The sequence below is a fragment of the Lemur catta genome, chromosome 9 (genome assembly GCF_020740605.2).
Source record: "Lemur catta isolate mLemCat1 chromosome 9, mLemCat1.pri, whole genome shotgun sequence".
Lineage (NCBI taxonomy): Eukaryota > Metazoa > Chordata > Mammalia > Primates > Lemuridae > Lemur > Lemur catta.
In genome coordinates this window covers 17,517,710-17,536,346 of record NC_059136.1, presented here as the reverse complement: position 1 = coordinate 17,536,346, position 18,637 = coordinate 17,517,710, and the positions used below count along the sequence as shown (strand labels likewise).

At 38.9% G+C, this 18,637-nt stretch overlaps 2 protein-coding genes across 5 annotated transcripts in view; both read right to left on the bottom strand.

Moving 5' to 3' along the window:
* FAM189A1 (family with sequence similarity 189 member A1) overlaps positions 1-18,637 on the bottom strand; it is a 325,715-nt gene that overhangs the window by 79,746 nt on the left and 227,332 nt on the right. For 2 of the 4 annotated variants that reach the window (XM_045560946.1, XM_045560947.1), the window contains exon 3: positions 5,204-5,314. In XM_045560946.1, coding sequence (XP_045416902.1) covers positions 5,204-5,314 — 111 coding nt within the window. Of the gene's footprint in view, positions 1-5,203; positions 5,315-18,637 lie in introns of those variants that run through there. The other 2 variants (XM_045560948.1, XM_045560949.1) reach the window with 1 other exon arrangement.
* Positions 15,777-17,219, bottom strand: NSMCE3 (NSE3 homolog, SMC5-SMC6 complex component). The gene has a single exon (XM_045560950.1). The coding sequence runs from the start codon at positions 17,091-17,093 to the stop codon at positions 16,200-16,202; it is 894 nt and encodes a 297-aa protein (XP_045416906.1). The 5' UTR covers positions 17,094-17,219; the 3' UTR covers positions 15,777-16,199.

The window sequence follows — 18,637 nt, the reverse complement described above, 5'->3', positions numbered from 1 at the left end:
AGATGCTGGCACCATGCTTCTTGTACAGCCTGCAGAACTGTGAGCCGAATAAACCTCTTTTCTTCATAAATTACCCAACCTCAGGTATTTTCTTTATAGCCACACAAACAGATTAACACAAAGACCAAGGAGGGGGGCCTATTTCCATAATGCAAAAGTGACTCAGTGTTAGGATATCTATTAATGCAAATCACTACATTAATAAACTAAATGAGGAAAGGTGTATGATCATGTCCCTAGATGTTAAAAAGATGAGGATAAAATTTACAAACATCTTGATTAAAAAAAAAAAATCTTAGGCCAGGCGCGGTGTCTCACGCCTATAATCCTAACACTCTGGGAGGCCGAGGCAGGAGGATCATTTGAGCTCAGGAGTTCGAGACCAGCCTGAGCAAGAGCGAGACCCCGTCTCTACTAAAAATAGAAAGAAATTAGCTGGACAACTAAAAACAATACATAGAAAAAATTAGCTGGGCATGGTGGCGTATGCATGTAGTCCCAGCTACTCGGGAGGCTGAGGCAGGAGGATTGCTCGAGCCCAGGAGTCTGAGGTTGCTGTGAGCTAGGCTGACGCCACGGCACTCTAGCCCAGGCAACAGAGTGAGACTGTCTCAACAACAACAACAAAAAAAGAAATCTTAGAATGCCAGGATGGAAGGAAATGCCTTAACTTAATAAGGGCATCTCTCAGATGCTAACAGCAAACATTACCCTAGATGGTAACCATTAGGAGTAGCCCTGTGAGAGTCAGGAATAAAATAAGGGTATCAAAAAAATTTCATTATTAGTCAACATTTTCCCCCTGTAAATCCTCAATATGAGTAAAGGAGAAGTAACATTGGGCCTGGGCTGATGCATGTTTGCCTGGAAAAACAACCTAAAAGTTCTGTCTTCTCACATCATCACTTCCTGCGTTGGCCTCGTGTGCTGTGCAGGAGCATGCCTGCATCGGCAAGGCGGGGTGGTGGCCTGCAGGCTTTAGGCCTCACTCTGCGATGACAAAAGTGTTTTAAAAACAACTGTTGGAAAACTGAGCTGCAGTTTCTCACTGAGTCTCCTCTTGAGAGCAGTACAGACCCCACGTGGGTGATGGTGCACATGAAGCTTCGGGCCTCCCAGGGATGTGAAGACGTGGTCCCTGCTGTGTTTCCTGTCCTGTGTCCTTCTGTGAAGCTCAGCAAATGGTGACATTTGCTAACAGAAACCCTCTCGCAGCATCGTGCTTGGCAGTGGATCATTAAGAGCTTCTAATTAAATTCCAGAACACGAAGTGGAGCATGAAACATCATTATCTAATGTTATTTTAACAGTTTTAGCCAAAGCAGCTAGACAGAACACCAAAACAAGATGGACTTCTGACAAAGTATGGGATCAAAGATTCAAGTGTACATTCAGCTGCATAAAAAAAATTACTAGAAGTCTATATACTACTAGTAGCCTCTTCATTATAAAATAATTAAAATACGTACACACCAAAGCAACAAAATATTTAAAATATCTAGTACTAAACTTGAAATATGGAAGGTTCACATATATATTTTAAAAAACAATAAAAGTGTAATGATATTTATAACAAGAAAAATTCCAGATCTATAAAACATATAAATATTAAAAACTGAAACTCTAAAATACTAAGGGGAAAGTAGGGAAATTATTTACAATATTGGAGTGGGAAAGGCTTTTCTAGGTAAAACACATAAACCAGAAACCATACACATAAAAATGTGTAAATGAATAAAACCAATTTGAGTGCATAAAATGTTTACACAGAAAGAATGCCATTAAAAAAGTCAAAAGATGAATAACAAACTATGAAAAAATATATATTTACAAAACATATAACAATGGCCAGTTTCTTTAACATAAGGAAGTGTGTGTGTGTATATAAATTACAAAAAGTAACATAACATTAAAATGGGCAACAAACATGAATCGCAGTCAACAGGTAAAGAAATATAAGTAACTTATAAACAAATGCAAAGACGCTCAACCTCAATTTTAATTAAAGAAATGAAAATTACATAATAAAGTCTTACATTTTTATCAGATTGGCAAAGACAAAAAAAACTTCTGAAAACACACAAAAGTTTATAATCAGGCACTGTCACATATTGTTGGCTGAAATGTATAGCATAATGGTGCCTTGTTTTTGGAGAGCAATTTAGGAATAATATTCTAAATTTAAAGTGTACTCATATGCTTGGACTGCAAGGACACTCTTAGGCATTTCCTCTAGGTCTGTTTGCATTCCTGTCTTGTTCGCTGCCAGACCCTAGTACTTAGGCCAGTCCCCCAAGCAGCAGCAAAGCCACTCAGTACCTGTTGAGTAATGAATGTACACAAAGGGGAATATTTTTTGCCATGTTCGCTTTAGCAAAGATTAGAAACCTCTCTAACCTATCCTTCATTAAGGGATGGTTAAATAAATTATCACACATCGATCCATCCAGTGGAATTCTCTGCTGCTCTCTATGTAACAGCCAAGAAGATCTCTAAGTTCTGATACGGAAATGTCACCAAGGTACATGGTTGACTGACAAAAGCACTGTGACAGTGTGTAAAATTGACCCCTATGTGTACAAAAATGATAAATACACAAAAATATGCATTGACAATGACTGGGAAGGCACCAAAAATAAAAAAAACTATTAAAAGTGGTTACTTCTTCTGCTGGGAGTCTGGAATAAAATACTTACTTTTGTTTATATGTCCTTTTTATGCAGAGAACACTAGCTGATTTTAAATTATGCAGAGGAAACAGAGATAAACACTGCACACACATATGGAGAGGTACTAGGTATTATACAATAAAACAAAAACTGGAGTGAGGAAGTTGGAAAACATTTGGATAAACCAAAGCAAACACTATGTTCTTGAATGGGAAGACATTGTATTATTTAGGTGTCCATTTTCCCTCAAGGTAATCTATAAATTTAATACGATTCCAATTCAAATCTCAAATCCATTCCTTTCTAAGTCTCAAAAAAAATCAAAGCTCATCTAGAAGACTAAACATTTAAGACTAGGCTAGAGTATTTTTAAGAAGTAGATGAAAAACTCTGAGGTGGGGTTGGGAATAGAAAATGTCCTACCAGTTATAAAAATAGATTTTAAAGTCAAGATAATTAAAGCGGTATTGCTCTGGAATATGAATAAACAGACACAGGGATGGGACAGGATAAAAGGGAATAGGAAGAAGATCACACTCATATACTGGGACTATAAACTGATAAACTTTTGTAAAAGGCAGTATGTCAATATTTATCAAATGCTCTAAAGATATGGACTCTTTGATTATGCAAATTCAGTTTTAGGAGCTATAAAAAGAATTTGTATAAGAATGATGGCCACCTTCCTAATTGCAAAAAGCAGAGATTTGGTTAAATAAATAATGTTCTATTCATACATACAGAGTAGCTACCACAAATAAAGTTGGAGAAAAATATTTAAAAACATGGAACAATGTTTGTAGTCAATTAGAAATAAATCACAAAGCAGCATGAGGAGTATAGCACATTTAAATAGACTGAATACATACACATATATACATGCACACATGCACACACATAGTACACATTATGCACAGAAAAGACTGGAAGGACATAATTAACTGGGTAGTAGGAGTATGTTTTGGTTTTCAAATTTCTGTAGTAAATGTATAATTTTTATAACAGGAAAGGAGTATACTTTTTATACCATCTAAGCAAAGAGATGTGTGTACATCTGTGGGCATGTGATGTCCTTTTCATTTATTTGTGGCGGCAGTGAAGGCAGTAAGAAACAGAAAAAACCAAATCTACCTTCCTATGCTTTCATGCAGCATGTGATGTGGGGAAAGGGGGTCTGAGATCAAGACCCAGAGGGCTCAGCCCTTCAAGAATGGGCACTACGCATGGGCTTTCTTTTTGGTCTGGACCTCTAGGCACTGTTGCTTCACCTTGCCCCAATCACTCTGTCTCCCCCATACCGGGCCCTGTATTGGAAAATGGGGGTGTAAGAAAACAAACAGCCAATCCCTTGTGGCTTGCCCGATTTTGCCATATTCATGGCACTTGGTACTTAGGAATAAAGAGGCTGACCAAGTTACGCATACAGGATGGGAAGTCTTTCTGATGGAGACGACGGGGATCCAGGTTGTGCTAATTCTTGGTAACCATGGAGAGGACTACACCATACTGGGGATACTTCTGTGCACACCAGATGGGGATGAGATCTGATCGATGTTCTCTAGGCCATATTCAATGGTTAATAACAAGATTAAGCTCTGAAAATTACTTTTTGTAACTCGTAGGTGCTTCAGCATTGAAACTATGCCAACTTACAAAGTCCTGCTGGCCTTTGTTGATAAGAATGCAGGGAGCAGCAGGCTTCCCCACAGCTGCCCGAGAATTCAAACAACGTGGCCTGAAGACAAGTAGGCATGGCCCCGCTGCAGAACAACTTCTAGTCATTCAGTACTGACTTCTCAGAATGACAGCCACAGGCAGGGCAAGCAGATGGCAGCTGTGAAGGAACATGGCTCTGAAAGGTAGCCTGGTATTGTCTCCAAGACAAAGAAACAAATGCCAATGTCCCCACACCCAGGAGTCACCGTCCTGTCAGGAGTCTAAGTATATCTGTACCTGAATGCAACCATACCCACTTCAATTTCTGTCCCAACCAGACTCGTGTACTGCAGTACCACGAGCTAAGTTATCTTAAAATGATAGTTCTATCCAACAAACCATTTATTGATCCTCTACAATGTACGTAGCAGCATGCTATCTACAATTTTCCTACATTCAAAAGAAAATTCTTTTTAATTGAAAAATGAAAACTCTATTGTTTTGATGCACTCATTATCAAGCTTATATGTATATTAGCATTTAAACTTGACTTGCTAAATTGATTTTTAAAAATTTAATGCAAATAAGAAGCAATGCAACAAATGCTAAAATTTAATAGTAACTACATTCATTCTAAAATAACACTACACTGTGATCCTTAAAAATACACTATTACTAACTGATTTACAAGTTTTAGTTGAATTAATTTCTAGAAATGATTCAACTTAACCTAAATTCCTTAAACATCTAGAAAACATCACAATTAATGGAAAGTTCACATGAGAGCCCAAGAATACAATAAAATTAATTTTTAAATTGCTCTCGAGCAAAATCAAAGCCTATGACCTTTATGTAAAGGTTTGCATTTCATTACTCACCAACTGGCAGCCTTCTAGGGAGTTGACTAGCTGAGCATTCTGACAAGAGAGGATTGAACCAGCCAAATTCAGCATCACACACACTGCAGAAAGCAGCATAAAAAAGGTTATCTGGAAACAAACCAAATACAAAATTGATTATTCACTTGGAGAGGCTCAAAGGAAAATCGGCTTAGCTTTATAACAGCTTTCAGTTGATCAAATAATTACACAGATAACACATGTATGTGTTTTAAAGGAAAGTGTTAGGTTATTTCTCAAAATTCCAAATTTATATTATCTTCAATAAAAAAAGTAAAATCTGTAAAAAGCCATAGCAAGCTACCATGATTTTCTTTGAAATCTATTATGATAAAATATTTAAGAAGCTAAGCTTAAAACAATCATGCATTTGTATACTTACTCTCAACAGTAATAAGTTATAAATTATTAAAGAAAATCAAGTGAAAGAAGTATACTTATTAAAATGCCTTTAAGTTTATTTCTTTTAATTTTTATTACAGAAAATTTCATACACATGTAACACCAGAGACAGTAGGATAATGAAGCTCCATGTAGCCACCACCCAACCTCAGTAATTAATACACTCACGGCCAACTGTGTTTCATTTATAGCCCCTCCCCTCCTGAGTATTTTGCAGCAAATGTCAGACATCATATAATTTTATTCTGAAATATTTCAGTGTGTATTTCTAAAATAATTAAGATACTCTCTGAAAACATAACCAAAACACTTTCATCACATCTATTATAATTAAAAATTCATTAATATCATCAAATATTCAGAGGTCACATTTCTCTAATTGTCTCAATTCTTTTCACACTTTGAGTCAGGCCACACAGGATATAAAGAAATGCCGTAGAGCACCACTGGATAGCTCTTGGTCTATGCCATAGGTTTCTTCCCCATGGTTTTGTTTTTGCTTGAAATTTGCTGAAGAAACCAGTTCATTTGTCCTATAGAGTTTCCCATAGCCTAAAGTTTCTGATTGTAGCCTTCTGTCATTTAATGTTTCTCTAGCCTCTGTATTTCTTGTAATTTGGTAGTGAGACCCAGAGGTTTGACTAAATTCAGACTAATAACAGCCAATTATTGTCTCTTTTTGTGATTTTAGCAACCATTTTTGACGATTGCTTAGATTCATTAATGTATTAGAATTTCCAAAATAGTGTTAGTCTAACTCCATCATTTTCTTTGTTTTTCTTTTGTTGTTGTTGTTTGTTTGTTTTGAGACAGAGTGTTGCTCTGTCACGCTCAGGCTAGAGTGCAGTAGCGTCATCACAGCTCACTGCAACCTGAAACTCCTGGGCTCAAGCAATCCTCCTGCCTCAGCCTCCTGAGTAGCTGGGACTAAAGGCACATACCACCCACCACACCTGGCTAATTTTTCTATTTTTTGTAGAGATGGGGTCTGGCTCTTGCTCAGGCTGGTCTTGAACTCCTGGTGTCAAGAGATCTCCTGCCTCAGCCTCCCAGGGTGCTAGGATTACAGGTGTGCATTTTCTTTGTTTATTAACAGGAATACATATGTAGACAGAGACTTTCCCTCAACTGTTTTTCTACTCTGAGATGTAATCCATATGGGAAAAGCATATATTTGACTCTTTTTGTTCATTTTCCAGAGTTTAAAATAGTAAGTTGATATATCACTAGATTTGCAAAATAAACTCAAGGAGGCCTATGTGGTTATCTAATGCTCTTGCTACACCTATGTAAATAATCTGCCCAAATCTAATAAAACAAGACCTTTTTTGTAATCGAGAGTAATCTTTAATATGTTCAAGAAGGAGGAGACTGTCAGGAAAACTTGTTAAAGACTTAGAAATGAACAACAAAAAAATTACCGCATAGCTGCATATCCTTGATTTGTGCTTTTCATTGTCTTTATGCTTTTTTTTGTTAAATTTTGAGACAGGATGTTGCTCTGTCACCCAGACTGGAGTGCAGTGGTGGGATCATAGCTCACTCCAGCCTCGAACTAATGGGCTCAAGTGATCCTCCTGCTTCAGCTTCCCGAGTAGCTGGGACTAGAGGCGCATGACACCACATCTATTTTTTCCATAGAGAGGGGGTCTTACTATGTTGCCCAGGCTGGCCTGGAACGCCTGGCCTCATGAGATTCTCCAGCCTCGGCCTCGGCCCCCCAAAGCACTGGGATTACAGGCATGAGCCACCCTCACCCCACCTCTTTATGCCATTTTAAAACTCTGCAAGTTGTAGAAAACTGATAGTAGTGCAAATGATTCTTGACAATACAAATATAAATGAATTTTGTCTTGTGGAATGTAATTGATTATTGCCTCATGGATATTGACCACTTTTACATCTATTTGCAAATTTATTTCAGCATTCTTTATTGCTTATGTGTGCAGTGTTTTAATTTTCCTTTAAACCACTTATAATATCTTACTGGTTAAATATAATCTTTGACATATGTTTATTTTTAAAAAGTTGGTTCCCTAGCATCCTCCAAAGTTAACTAATGAGATACTCTTTTGTTTGTTTGGGGGAGGGAGTGTGAGTCATTGTGAACCACAGACTTAAAACACATTTGATGTTTCAGTAACTGGCAGCATTAGCCAGAGAATCTACTCAAGTTGACACCTGGGTCCCTGCAGCACAAGTCCAGTAGATTTTGATAGCTTTCTTGCTTTCTGGTATGACAAGATGTTCCAGGATCTTCTTGCACATATTCTGTCCAAGAAATCAGACATTTCTCCAGTAAGTGTAGGTTCCTTTCAATGAGAATGGTATTTAGATACCACAATTTTTGTGCTAGAGATGCTCTTTGCTAATTGGAGGATCATTGTTTTCAATCTTTTCAGTTATTAGACATACCACAAGTACATAATGATATTTCTGATTTAAATTAAAAAACTACCAGGTTTTTAACTTAACCACATCAATTTTACATCTGTATCTCTTTTCAGCCATGCCAAAAACTTTATTTCTCAATATAATTATCTATTGGATTTAATTCCACAATACATACACAATAGTCTCAAAATAACAATGCCAGTATAACTACCAAAAACATGACTACTGAAAACAGTTTGGCTCACATCTGTAATCCTAGCTCCTTTGGGAGGCCAACAAGGGAGGATCGCTTGAGGCCAGCAGTTTGAGACCAGCATGGGCAACAAAGTGAGATCCTTATCTCCACAGAGTAGAGTAGCAGGACGTGGTGGGGTGTGCCTATAGTCCCAGCTACCCGGGAGGATCGCTTCAGCCCAGGAGTTCAAGGTTATAGTGAGCTATGATTATACCATTGCACTCCAGTGTTGGACACATCAATAATCTACTTTGATATGGGAAAAAAATCTAAGTAGAATATAAATGAGGAAAAAAGGACCTGAACACTATATCTAATAGACATACACAGAATACTCCAACAACCTCAGCAGAATACATTTTTGTTGGATGGGCACAGTGGCTCATGCCTGTCATCCTAGCACTCTGGGAGACCGTGGTGGGAGGGCAGCTTGATCTCAGGAGTTCGAGACCAGCCTGAGCAAGAGTGAGACCCTGTCTCTAAAAATAAAATAAATAATTAAAAAAATACATTCTTGTCAAGTGCAAATAGATCATTACCCAGGATAGACCATGGACCATATGTTGGGACATAATTCTCCACAAATTTTAAAGCATTAAAATTATACAAAGTAACTTCTCTAATAAAAGTGAATTAATATAAATAGACTAGAAATTGAAAAGAAAAGAAAAATAGACTAAATACATGGAAATAACAAAACACTCCTAAACAACAAATGGGTGGAGGAAGTCACTAAGGAAATCAGGAAAAACTTTGAGACAAATGAAAATGAAAATACAACACCAAAACTTAGAGGATCCAGCAAAATCAGTGCTCAGAGGGAAATTTTCAGTTATAAATGCCTACATTAAAGGAGAAAAGGAGAAGGAAGATCTCAAGTCAAGAATCTAACTTTCAACATAAAGAACTAAAGAAATAACAGCAAATGAAAACTAAAGCCAGCAGAAGGACAAAAATAACAGAGGCTAGAACATAGATAATTGAAATATAGGGTAAAAAATACAGAGATAATTAACAAAACCAAAAGTTGGTTATTTGAAAATATCAACAAAACTGACAAACCTTTAGCTAGACTAAGCAAAAAAGGGGAGAAGACACAAATAACTAAAATCTGAAATGAAAGTAAGGACATAAATATTGACCTTACAGAAATGAAGAGGATTCTAAGAGAATGTTGTGAAAAATTGTACACAAACAAATTAGATGATCTAGAGATAAAATGGGTAAATTCTAACAAATGGCAAAGATTCCCTCTTCCCCCAAATTCTAGCCAGGTTCCACTGATCCCTCTTCTCAACAAGGCCTCAACTTTGGCCTATAAAAACTTGATTAAAATATTAACATAGTTTCTGGCCGGGCATGGTGGCTCACACCTGTAATCCTAGCACTCTGGGAGGCCAAGGCAGGAGGATTGTTTGAGCTCAGGAGTTCAAGACCAGCCTGAGCAAGAGCGAGACCCCATCTCTACTAAAAATAGAAAGAAATTATATGGACAGCTAAAAATATACATATATAAATTAGCCGGGCATGGTGGTGCATGCCTGTAGTCCCAGCTACTCGGGAGGCTGAGGCAGGAGAATCACTTGAGCCCAGGAGTTGAGGTGAGCTAGGCTGATGCCTCGGCACTCTAGCCCAGGCAACAGAGTAAGACTCTGTCTCAAAAAAAAAAAAAAAAAAATTAACAGTTTCTAACAGCTCAAGGTCACATCCCTAGGATGATCCTAGCTCCTCTTAAAGGGCCTGCCTGAGAAAACTCAAGGCTGCCAAAGACTTCACTGTTTGTTCCAGCAAACACCGGAAGAGACATCCCGTGTCCCAGCCTCTGTGGGAGGGTAGGAGCCTGCCTTTGACAAACACCAGTTAACAAACCCAGATGGGTTTCACGTGGAACAATCCTGCTTCCCACTTTTTGTAATATTTCACTTCTCTGACTCTACTAACTGCCACCCCACTCACCCTCCCTCCTGCTTCCTCATTCTTCCTTTAAAATGCCCAGTCACCTCTGTACAAATCGAAGTTGAGTTCAGTTCACGCTGGACTATTTTCCCTATTATAGTAGTATATTACTAATTAAAATCTGTCCTTACCACTTTAACTGGTATCCAGCTTCATCTCCGATAGAAACACACAAATTAAGAAAAGTGACTCAAGAAGAAACTCTCAATGCCTCTCTAACAAGGAAAGAGATTGAATGGAATCAAAATCCTCCCAACAAAGGAGAGTCCAGGCCTATCTGGAGTCACTGGTGAATTCCCGTAAACATTTAAAAATTAACACCAGTCCTACCAGTGGTAGTCTAAGGACATCCACCAGGGAGGCTGTGACAGGTAGGATAGCAGATGGGGGGTGGGGGGACTAATCAAATAAATAAATAAATATGGTAAAGATAATGGGGGCTGTTTTTCACTGTTAGAGAAGACATCTACTAATACACAGAGGGAGGAAACCAAAATAAACACTGTGGTGTTGGATTGTAAATGGAAATATCAATAAAACCTTATAGTCTTTAGTACCACAGATCTGTGGTTCCAACCCTGGGCCGCGGACCAGTACCGGTCTGTGGCCAGTTAGGGACCTGGCCGCAGAGTTCTGCAGCCCTACCTACATCCATCCGTGGAGAAATTGTCTTCCATGGAACTTAGGAATGGGGGGGGGGGGCGGTGCACAGCAGGAGGTGAGCAGTGAGTGAGGGAAGCTTCCCTTGTATTTAGAGCTACCACTCCCTGTGGCTGGCTTGCATCACCACCTGAGCTCTGCCTCCGTGAAACCTGTCCATAGTGCCAAAAAGGTTGGGGACCCTGCTCCAAAGAACTCTAGTTCCTTTTTGGTGGAGAATGGAACTTAGAAACAAGCTTCCCAGGTTGGCTCATTCTACTGGAAGTATCATTGCGGCCCCCGGGTTGGGGACGGAAACTTCAGAGAAACGATCAATTCCAGGTCTGGGCTAGGGAGAGTTCAAGGTAAGGCTGAATTATCTTTTTGTTCTATAAAGTAAAGTAGTGCTCAAAAAATTATGGAGGCATGTTAAAGACACAAAAGCCAGCTTTAAAGGGCCAAATCAGGGACAATTTGAGCATCAAAATATATAATGATAATAAAAGATTATGACTCATGGGTCTTTACTAAGTCTCAAAGTATCTCCACAGAAGTTATTCATTTATTATAAAGGAGAAAAGTTGACAGTAGAGAGGAGAGGTATGGCAAAAACAACAACAACAACAACAAAATCCTTAACCAAAGTGATCAAAGTTATAAAATAATAAGACAAATTGAAATTTTGTGGTACCTGATAGGATCCAAAAAGAAAAACAGCAATACTTCTGTGATATTACTGCCAAAGAAGCATAATTCAAATTTGATCATGAAGAAACAGCAGACAAACCCCAACTGAAAGATGTTTTACAAAAAAAAAAAAAAAAAACCAGGCCTGTATTCTTCAAGTGCTAAGATTATGAAGGTCAAGGAAAGACTGAGGAACTGTCTGCAGCCCAAAGGGGACTAAAGAAACATGATAACTAAATGAATTCAAATAGTTCAGGGAACAAAATTCTTTGCACTGTGCTTTCAACTTTTATGTAAGTTTGAGATTATTTCTAAACAAATAAATTAGGATAACCTCAAAGCCAAATAATGACAGTACAATATAGGAAAATTACAGACTTAACCCCCCCCTTAGGTCAAAAGATAAAAAATTATAAATTTTGAGCTACACATATGTATTTTTAAAAAATTCGTTAATCAGAAACGTTCGTCCCAGAAATGCAAGAATGGTTAGACATCAGAAAAATCTATTATAGCAAGCTATATCCCCAAATGCCAAATTTACAGTTAAAAAAATTAACCATATTAGCAGATGAATAAAGAACATATGACGAACTCAATTTTTCTAAACATCTCTAAGCAAGCTAGAAATAAGAGGAAAGTTAAATAACTCAATAAAAAGTGTTTGTGGGGGAAAAAACTAATAGCAAACATCACAACTGATGGCAAAACTTTAAAAATTATTCCTTTTAAAATCAAGAATAAGGAATCAGAAACACCAAGGCCTGTTGTGACCACTTCTTTTCAATAACGTATTGCATATCCAGCCAATGCAAAAAATACAAAACTAAAACAAAAGGTATTAAGAATTGGAAAACAAGAAAAACTGATATCATGGGGCTATAGAATTATAATAGTATGGTATTGGCAAATGGATAGCAAATAAACCAATTCAGTCCTAGCCATGTATTTAGATATGACACACTGCTATACAACAGAGAGGGTGTTATAAATCAGTTTGGAAAGAATAAACTATGAAAAAATTGGTGCCAGTCTATCCATATAGGAAAAGTAACATCACATCATACACAAAAACAGATCAAAATCATAAATATGAAAATCAAAACTTTGAATACGAAAAAAAATTGGAAAATATCTTTACAATACTAGGATTAGAGAGAATTTTTTAAAGCACTATACAAAAAACATAGCCCTTAAAACACTGATGATTGTGAGACATTAAAATCAAATCATCTGCATGACCAAAATAAAAAGTGAAAATGTGGAAAATGAAAATATGGAGGAAAGTATTTGCACTAGATTAACATACACAATGATTAATATGCAGCACATATAAAGAATGAAAAAGGTCTAACAGATATGAAGCCTGATGGTTAAAAAATAAGGGAGTGAGAGTAAAAGACAGGAAAATGCTTAACATTACACTGGTAACCAAAAGGTGCAAGTTAACATCATAATAAATTATTACCACCTACCCACCAGAATGGCTGAAAAATGTTATCACCAAGATGCAGAACTTTTTTTCAGTAGTTGGTTTGCTCTATTATTCCAGTTTCTGATCTTTTTCTTTACATTAAATTTGATGTTTCCACTTTGATTTTTTTAATGCAAAAGAAAAAAAAAAAAGATATTGAAAAGGCCAAGTGTCCGTAAGGGGTGGGGGTGGGAGGATTGGCCAAAAAAAACAACCAAACAAAAAAACCAAACTACGTAAAATGTTGCTGGAAGTGTAGCTTGACACAAGCTCAAGAGCAATTTGGCAAGAGCCCCTGATTGCTCTGTTTGTCTCTGGCTGGAGGAACTCTTCTTATACATGTGCCTAAGGAAGCACTGTACACTGCCTGCAAATGGCAAAGATTTGGAAAGAACTCAACTGTCTAGCCATTAGGAATTAGGATGGAACGCCTGGTAGATGCTCACGGCACAGGTGGAGAAAGATTTCTCACACAGAGAGTAAGACATATCAAAGTAAAAAAAGTTTATTTTATCCTTTAGAAGGACAGAGAGAGAAAGGGGCGGGGAAAGAGAGCAGGGAGACAGCGTGGCATCCCAAAGAAAAAGGGAGATGCCAGCAGCAAGGCCATAGGTCTTGCTGCTTTTATGGGGACAGAGAGAAAATATTAATTGTTGTGGCGTAATTACCAGGTAGCTGTGAGATTTTTGTTTCTTCTGTTGCTGGAAACTTGGTTATCTCTGAGATGTAGTCAGGCTTATTGCAGGGAATGTTGATTGTGCCCCTGAAATAAGGCTTTGGGCAGGAAAGGGAAAGCCTGGAGTTTACCCCCCATCTGTCTGTCCAGGAGCTTCTCAGGAACTCCTTGAGGCTATGGAAACAGATTCTAAAAACTTTGAGCTGGTGAATATAAAGAGAAAGATCTACATTTCCTTTGTGACAGCAGAGTCCCTGCAGGGTGCCTGCTAGCTAGGGAGAGAAACAGCAAAAGAGTAGGGAGGACTCAAGATTGATCTTTAGCTGTTATTAGAAAATTACAGGATTAGATATTTTCCTGTCATTTCAACAAGGCCATCCCATCATTAGGAAATAGTTGAACAAAGGCCCATGGACGCACAATCAAAATGAATAAATCAGATTTGCATGTATCTACATGGCTAAATCTGAAAAACATGATGGTGACTGAAACAGCAAGTTGCAAAAGGATAACATATAATCCCACTTGTATAAATAGTGAGAAAAGCATAGGAGGATGTTTGTCTCAGCTATAGCTGGCAATGGGTGCTGGGTAATTATTTTCACCAGACAGGTGAAAATTCAGTATTAGAGCACAAAAGGACACAGCAGTGAGGTAACAGGGCCAGTACGTAGGAGACAATGTACATACGGAAATAAAATGCGGCCCATGAAAATAAAGGCATTTCTCTATGACCAACTATAGTCCACTGGTGAAATCCATGCAAATTCCATACCTGTGGCCTCAGGGCCACATGTGGCCTTCTGGATCCTTGAGTGCTGCCTTTTAACTGAATCCCAATTTTACAGAACAAATTCTTTTAATAAAAGGATTTGTTCTATGAAGTTTGGATTGGTCCAAGGTCTGCACTTGGGGATTTGGAGGGCCGTATGTGGCCTTAAGCCACAGGTTCTCCACCCTTTTACTTACTATGTGCTGAACCTCTACAAACAGCATTTGCTACATGTTATGGAGGAATATATGAGACTATGAATGCTTTTCTCCTGGCTCATTTAATCCATAAAACTATGATATAGTTACTATTTTCCCCATTTTACAGATAAAGTAATTGAGATTCAGAGAGCTTAAAACCTACCTCTAAATTACCATGCTGACAAGTTAGCATGAGCCATATTCAAATTCAGTTTGTCTGGCAACCTCAAAACCCATACACTTTTCACTATATTACAATGCTCTCTCAAAGCTCTTCTATCTAACTTTCCTACTCTTAGGTGGGCTGAACTCACCATATATCACATTTTCTCAGTAAAACTGCACAATGGAGTCAGACTAAAGAATATAGTCATAACTTTTGAACCAGTAATTGTTCTTCTAGGAATGATTTAGGACTAGAAAATTAAAGTTTAAAAAAAAAAAAGTAGCACCTCCAGACAAAGAATAAAAAACACACTTGAAAAAATTTTAAGGAACAAAAATTCTCCACACCAAAGACTATGCCAAGAACTTTACGTAAACGGCCATATCTAATTATCACACTGGCACACAAAATATAGGCACCATCAGCCCACTTTACAGGTCAGGGAATGTTTGTATAGAAGCTAAGGGACCTACCTAAATTCCTATACAAGTTATAGTGGAGCTGGCATCTGAACCCAGGCAGTCTTGATTCCCAGACATGTATATATTTCCATCCACTTGATTGGAAGGAATCCTCGTGTGTACGTATAGATAGGCAAACATATACACAAGTAAAACAACTTTTCCAAAATATTTACCTTAAGTGGGAAAACTTTTTTTAAAGAGGCTGCTTTTGAGTCATGATATTTTCTCATAACCCACAATTTAAAACACAACGCTTAACTGTTTCAAAAATACGGTATTTACTATAATAACTATAGTAGTAAAAAGAAAAAAATGAAAAAACTAAATGGAACTAAGTGGTCAGCAACAGACCTGAATAATTATGAATATTGAAAATTGTTATTTGGAGAAAATACATTACGTTAATTACTTGTAACCATGCATAATGCTTACACAGGAAATACAGAAAAATAAAATAGTTAAGGTAATAAGAATATAGACGATTACATTTTTATTCTTAATTTTATGAAGACTTTTATTTTGCTTTACAAACTAGGGTAGTTAAGAAACCAGGTAATAGCTATTTAGCTTTTATATTCTCAGCACCAAAACATTTACTTATGTGTTCTTTCTTACATAAGCGGTTCCAGATCACACTAGTTTTCCAATTCGTTTACTAAGCTAGCAAATGTTTACACCAAAAAAAGTAAAATAGGTAAACGCTCCTCTAATCTGTTTGCAAATGAAAACTTGGAACCGAGTAACAACACAGCATTAAAAGAACAAATCTTTGCAAACACATCTTAAAGCTACACACATTTAAGCACTAGAGAAATATGCTTCCTAGGTCCCCCTTCCCCTAGCCGTACAGCATTGTGCTTTTGGGTCTCAGACCCTTGTCCCAGGAGTTCCTCTGAACCCTTTTCAGATTTCAAGAGGATGGGGCTGGGGCTGGGCCACTAGCCTCAGGTCTGGCCCGCTTCTCCTCATCTGCCAAAGCCTCACAGTACTGCGCCGGCCAGTCCTTGGGGTCTTGATTATGAACTTTGGCCACAAATTTAAGAACTTTCATTTTGCTCGTTTCCAGGTTGGTTCGGGGGCCCCACTGGAATTCGTAGTCTACAGGATCAGTGTGGGGTATCCGCCGGTACTCCAGGTAACGCTGTCGCACAAAGTCTTCAGTAATGAGTTTCTTTGGGTCCCCAAATATTAAATGTTTCTTGGTGGGGTACACCCCTAAACGCCGCAGAAAGTCCCAGACTTCAGTCTCTTTGATGGTGTTGCCCTTCATAAAGATGAGCCCTAAAATAATCATTAGGAGACCAGTGGTGGGCGTACCTTGATCACCTCTCACCTCGGCATCCTCCTCCACGGGTTCCAGGGTGTTGATCAGGATGTAGGTGTTGCTCTTGGGTTCAAGTTCCACCAGCTTGTACCCAAAGACGTACTGGAGGCGCTCGGAAGCCAGCTTGAGAAGGTCCAGGAAGATGTCCTTGTAGTCTCCAATAACGTGCTTCAGTATGTCGGTCCGCTTGATCGGAATCTTCTTCTGGTCCTTAATCAGCAAGAACTGCACCAGCTCGGCCACCTTCAGCTCCAGCTGCCTCTGGGTCCTGGGCCCCACCGCGGGGGCGGCCCGGGCCTGGCGGGCGCCCGGAGACGAGGCGCCCAGGGCCTCCTGCGAGCCGCCGGGCCCGCGGGACGTGCTCGGGGCCTCGTCGGCGACGCCGCCTCTGGAAGCTCGGGTGTCTCCGTCGCGGCTCCTGTCTCTGCCCCTCTCGTCCTGGGCGCCAGAGCGGCCCCGGCTCTTCGGTTTTTGCAACATATCACCGGACAGCGGTACCGGCGCGGACTCTAGCAGGCGAGCGGGACGCTCGCCGTAACGGCGCTGCGGCGGCTGCGATTGCGAGTCGGTGCGAGGTACGTCTGCGCGGCCCTGGGCGGGGCTGCAGGGGGCAGGGTGCACCGCCAGGGGCTGCGCGTTGCGTCACAAAGCCTGCGCGTGCGTCACGGGGGCTGCGAGTTGCGCCTGCGCGTGCGTCACGGGGGCTGCGAGTTGCGCCTGCGCAGCAGCCGTGCATATGAAAACGGAGTTTTCTCGGTAGTCCTGTGTGTCCGAGCAATGGTTTTTAAATTATAATTGTGTTCATACCAAACCATACAAATAGAGAACAAGAACCAAAACTCCTAAACAAGTCTGCGGCTAAACTGAGGACCACACAGGCAAGTTTGACCGACAGTATTAAGAGTTCTTAAATCGGGTCCATTTATAAGAGACCTCAAAGGCTGAATGTGTGAGAAAAATAAGGTGAAGAGAAGGTCAGACCACGGAAGGTAAAGCAAAAACATCAATTTCTACACAAAACATAGAAGGACATAAAAGACCCAGAGGATTCTTCGTTTCGTCCCTCCCCTCGCGCACATTCATACCCTCCTAACTAACCACTAGTTACGTTCTCCAGCGTCCCTTGGAGCCTGTTAAAAACGAATGTTTGATAAAGGCAGGTTTTCCTTGCAAGCAAGACTTATTCCTTCTCAGTATTCCGATTTTATATTCCCTGCGTTAAACTCCATCAGCTAGACAACTATGAGAAAACCATCACTCAAAGCAAGTGTCTAAAATGTTTTAGCTTTATCAAATGAGTTTATCTTTTGGAAAGCATGCTCATGGAAACTGCCTTTTGCTCACAACCCCAGTTTTAGCACAAATGGGTAAGAGGAATGCTAAAAAGAAATGTGCTCTCTCAAGAGACTACCATTTAATTTTGGGCATCACTGATCAAGAATTGCAATAATGTGGATCTCTTAAATTTCTTAATTCCTAATATATTAGCTTTAGGGCTCAATAAGAAAGAAAGAACACAGGAGTATTAACCCTCATAATCTGTGATGTGTGCAGTGTGTATATATATTTTAATTGTGCAACTATAATAGCCAAAATGAGTCATTTCATTAACTCCAACCATCAGCAATCTGCTGCCATTACTTCTACAGATCTTAGCAAATGTGTTTCTTCACTATTTATTGATTTGCAAAGAAGACACTGAATTTTGTCTGTCTTTTTAAAGCTACCCGGTGAGTGGATAAACTCTTCAAAGAACCGAATCAAAGTGAGTTTAATGCAAATATATTCAAAGAAAGCAGTTCAGAACACATTATTTGAATAACATCAAACACAACCTTATTAAAATTTCCTTAAATGTTAGTAGTATAACATTTTTGTTTGTAATTCAATATGAAAATGCAATCTGATAATGGCATTGGAACTGTAATACTAAGTGTAAAATCAGATTCCATGTTGTGATGCTAGTATGCAAAAATGTGGTATGCTATGAGTAATAACTTTCTGTTCCACACAAGATCCAATTA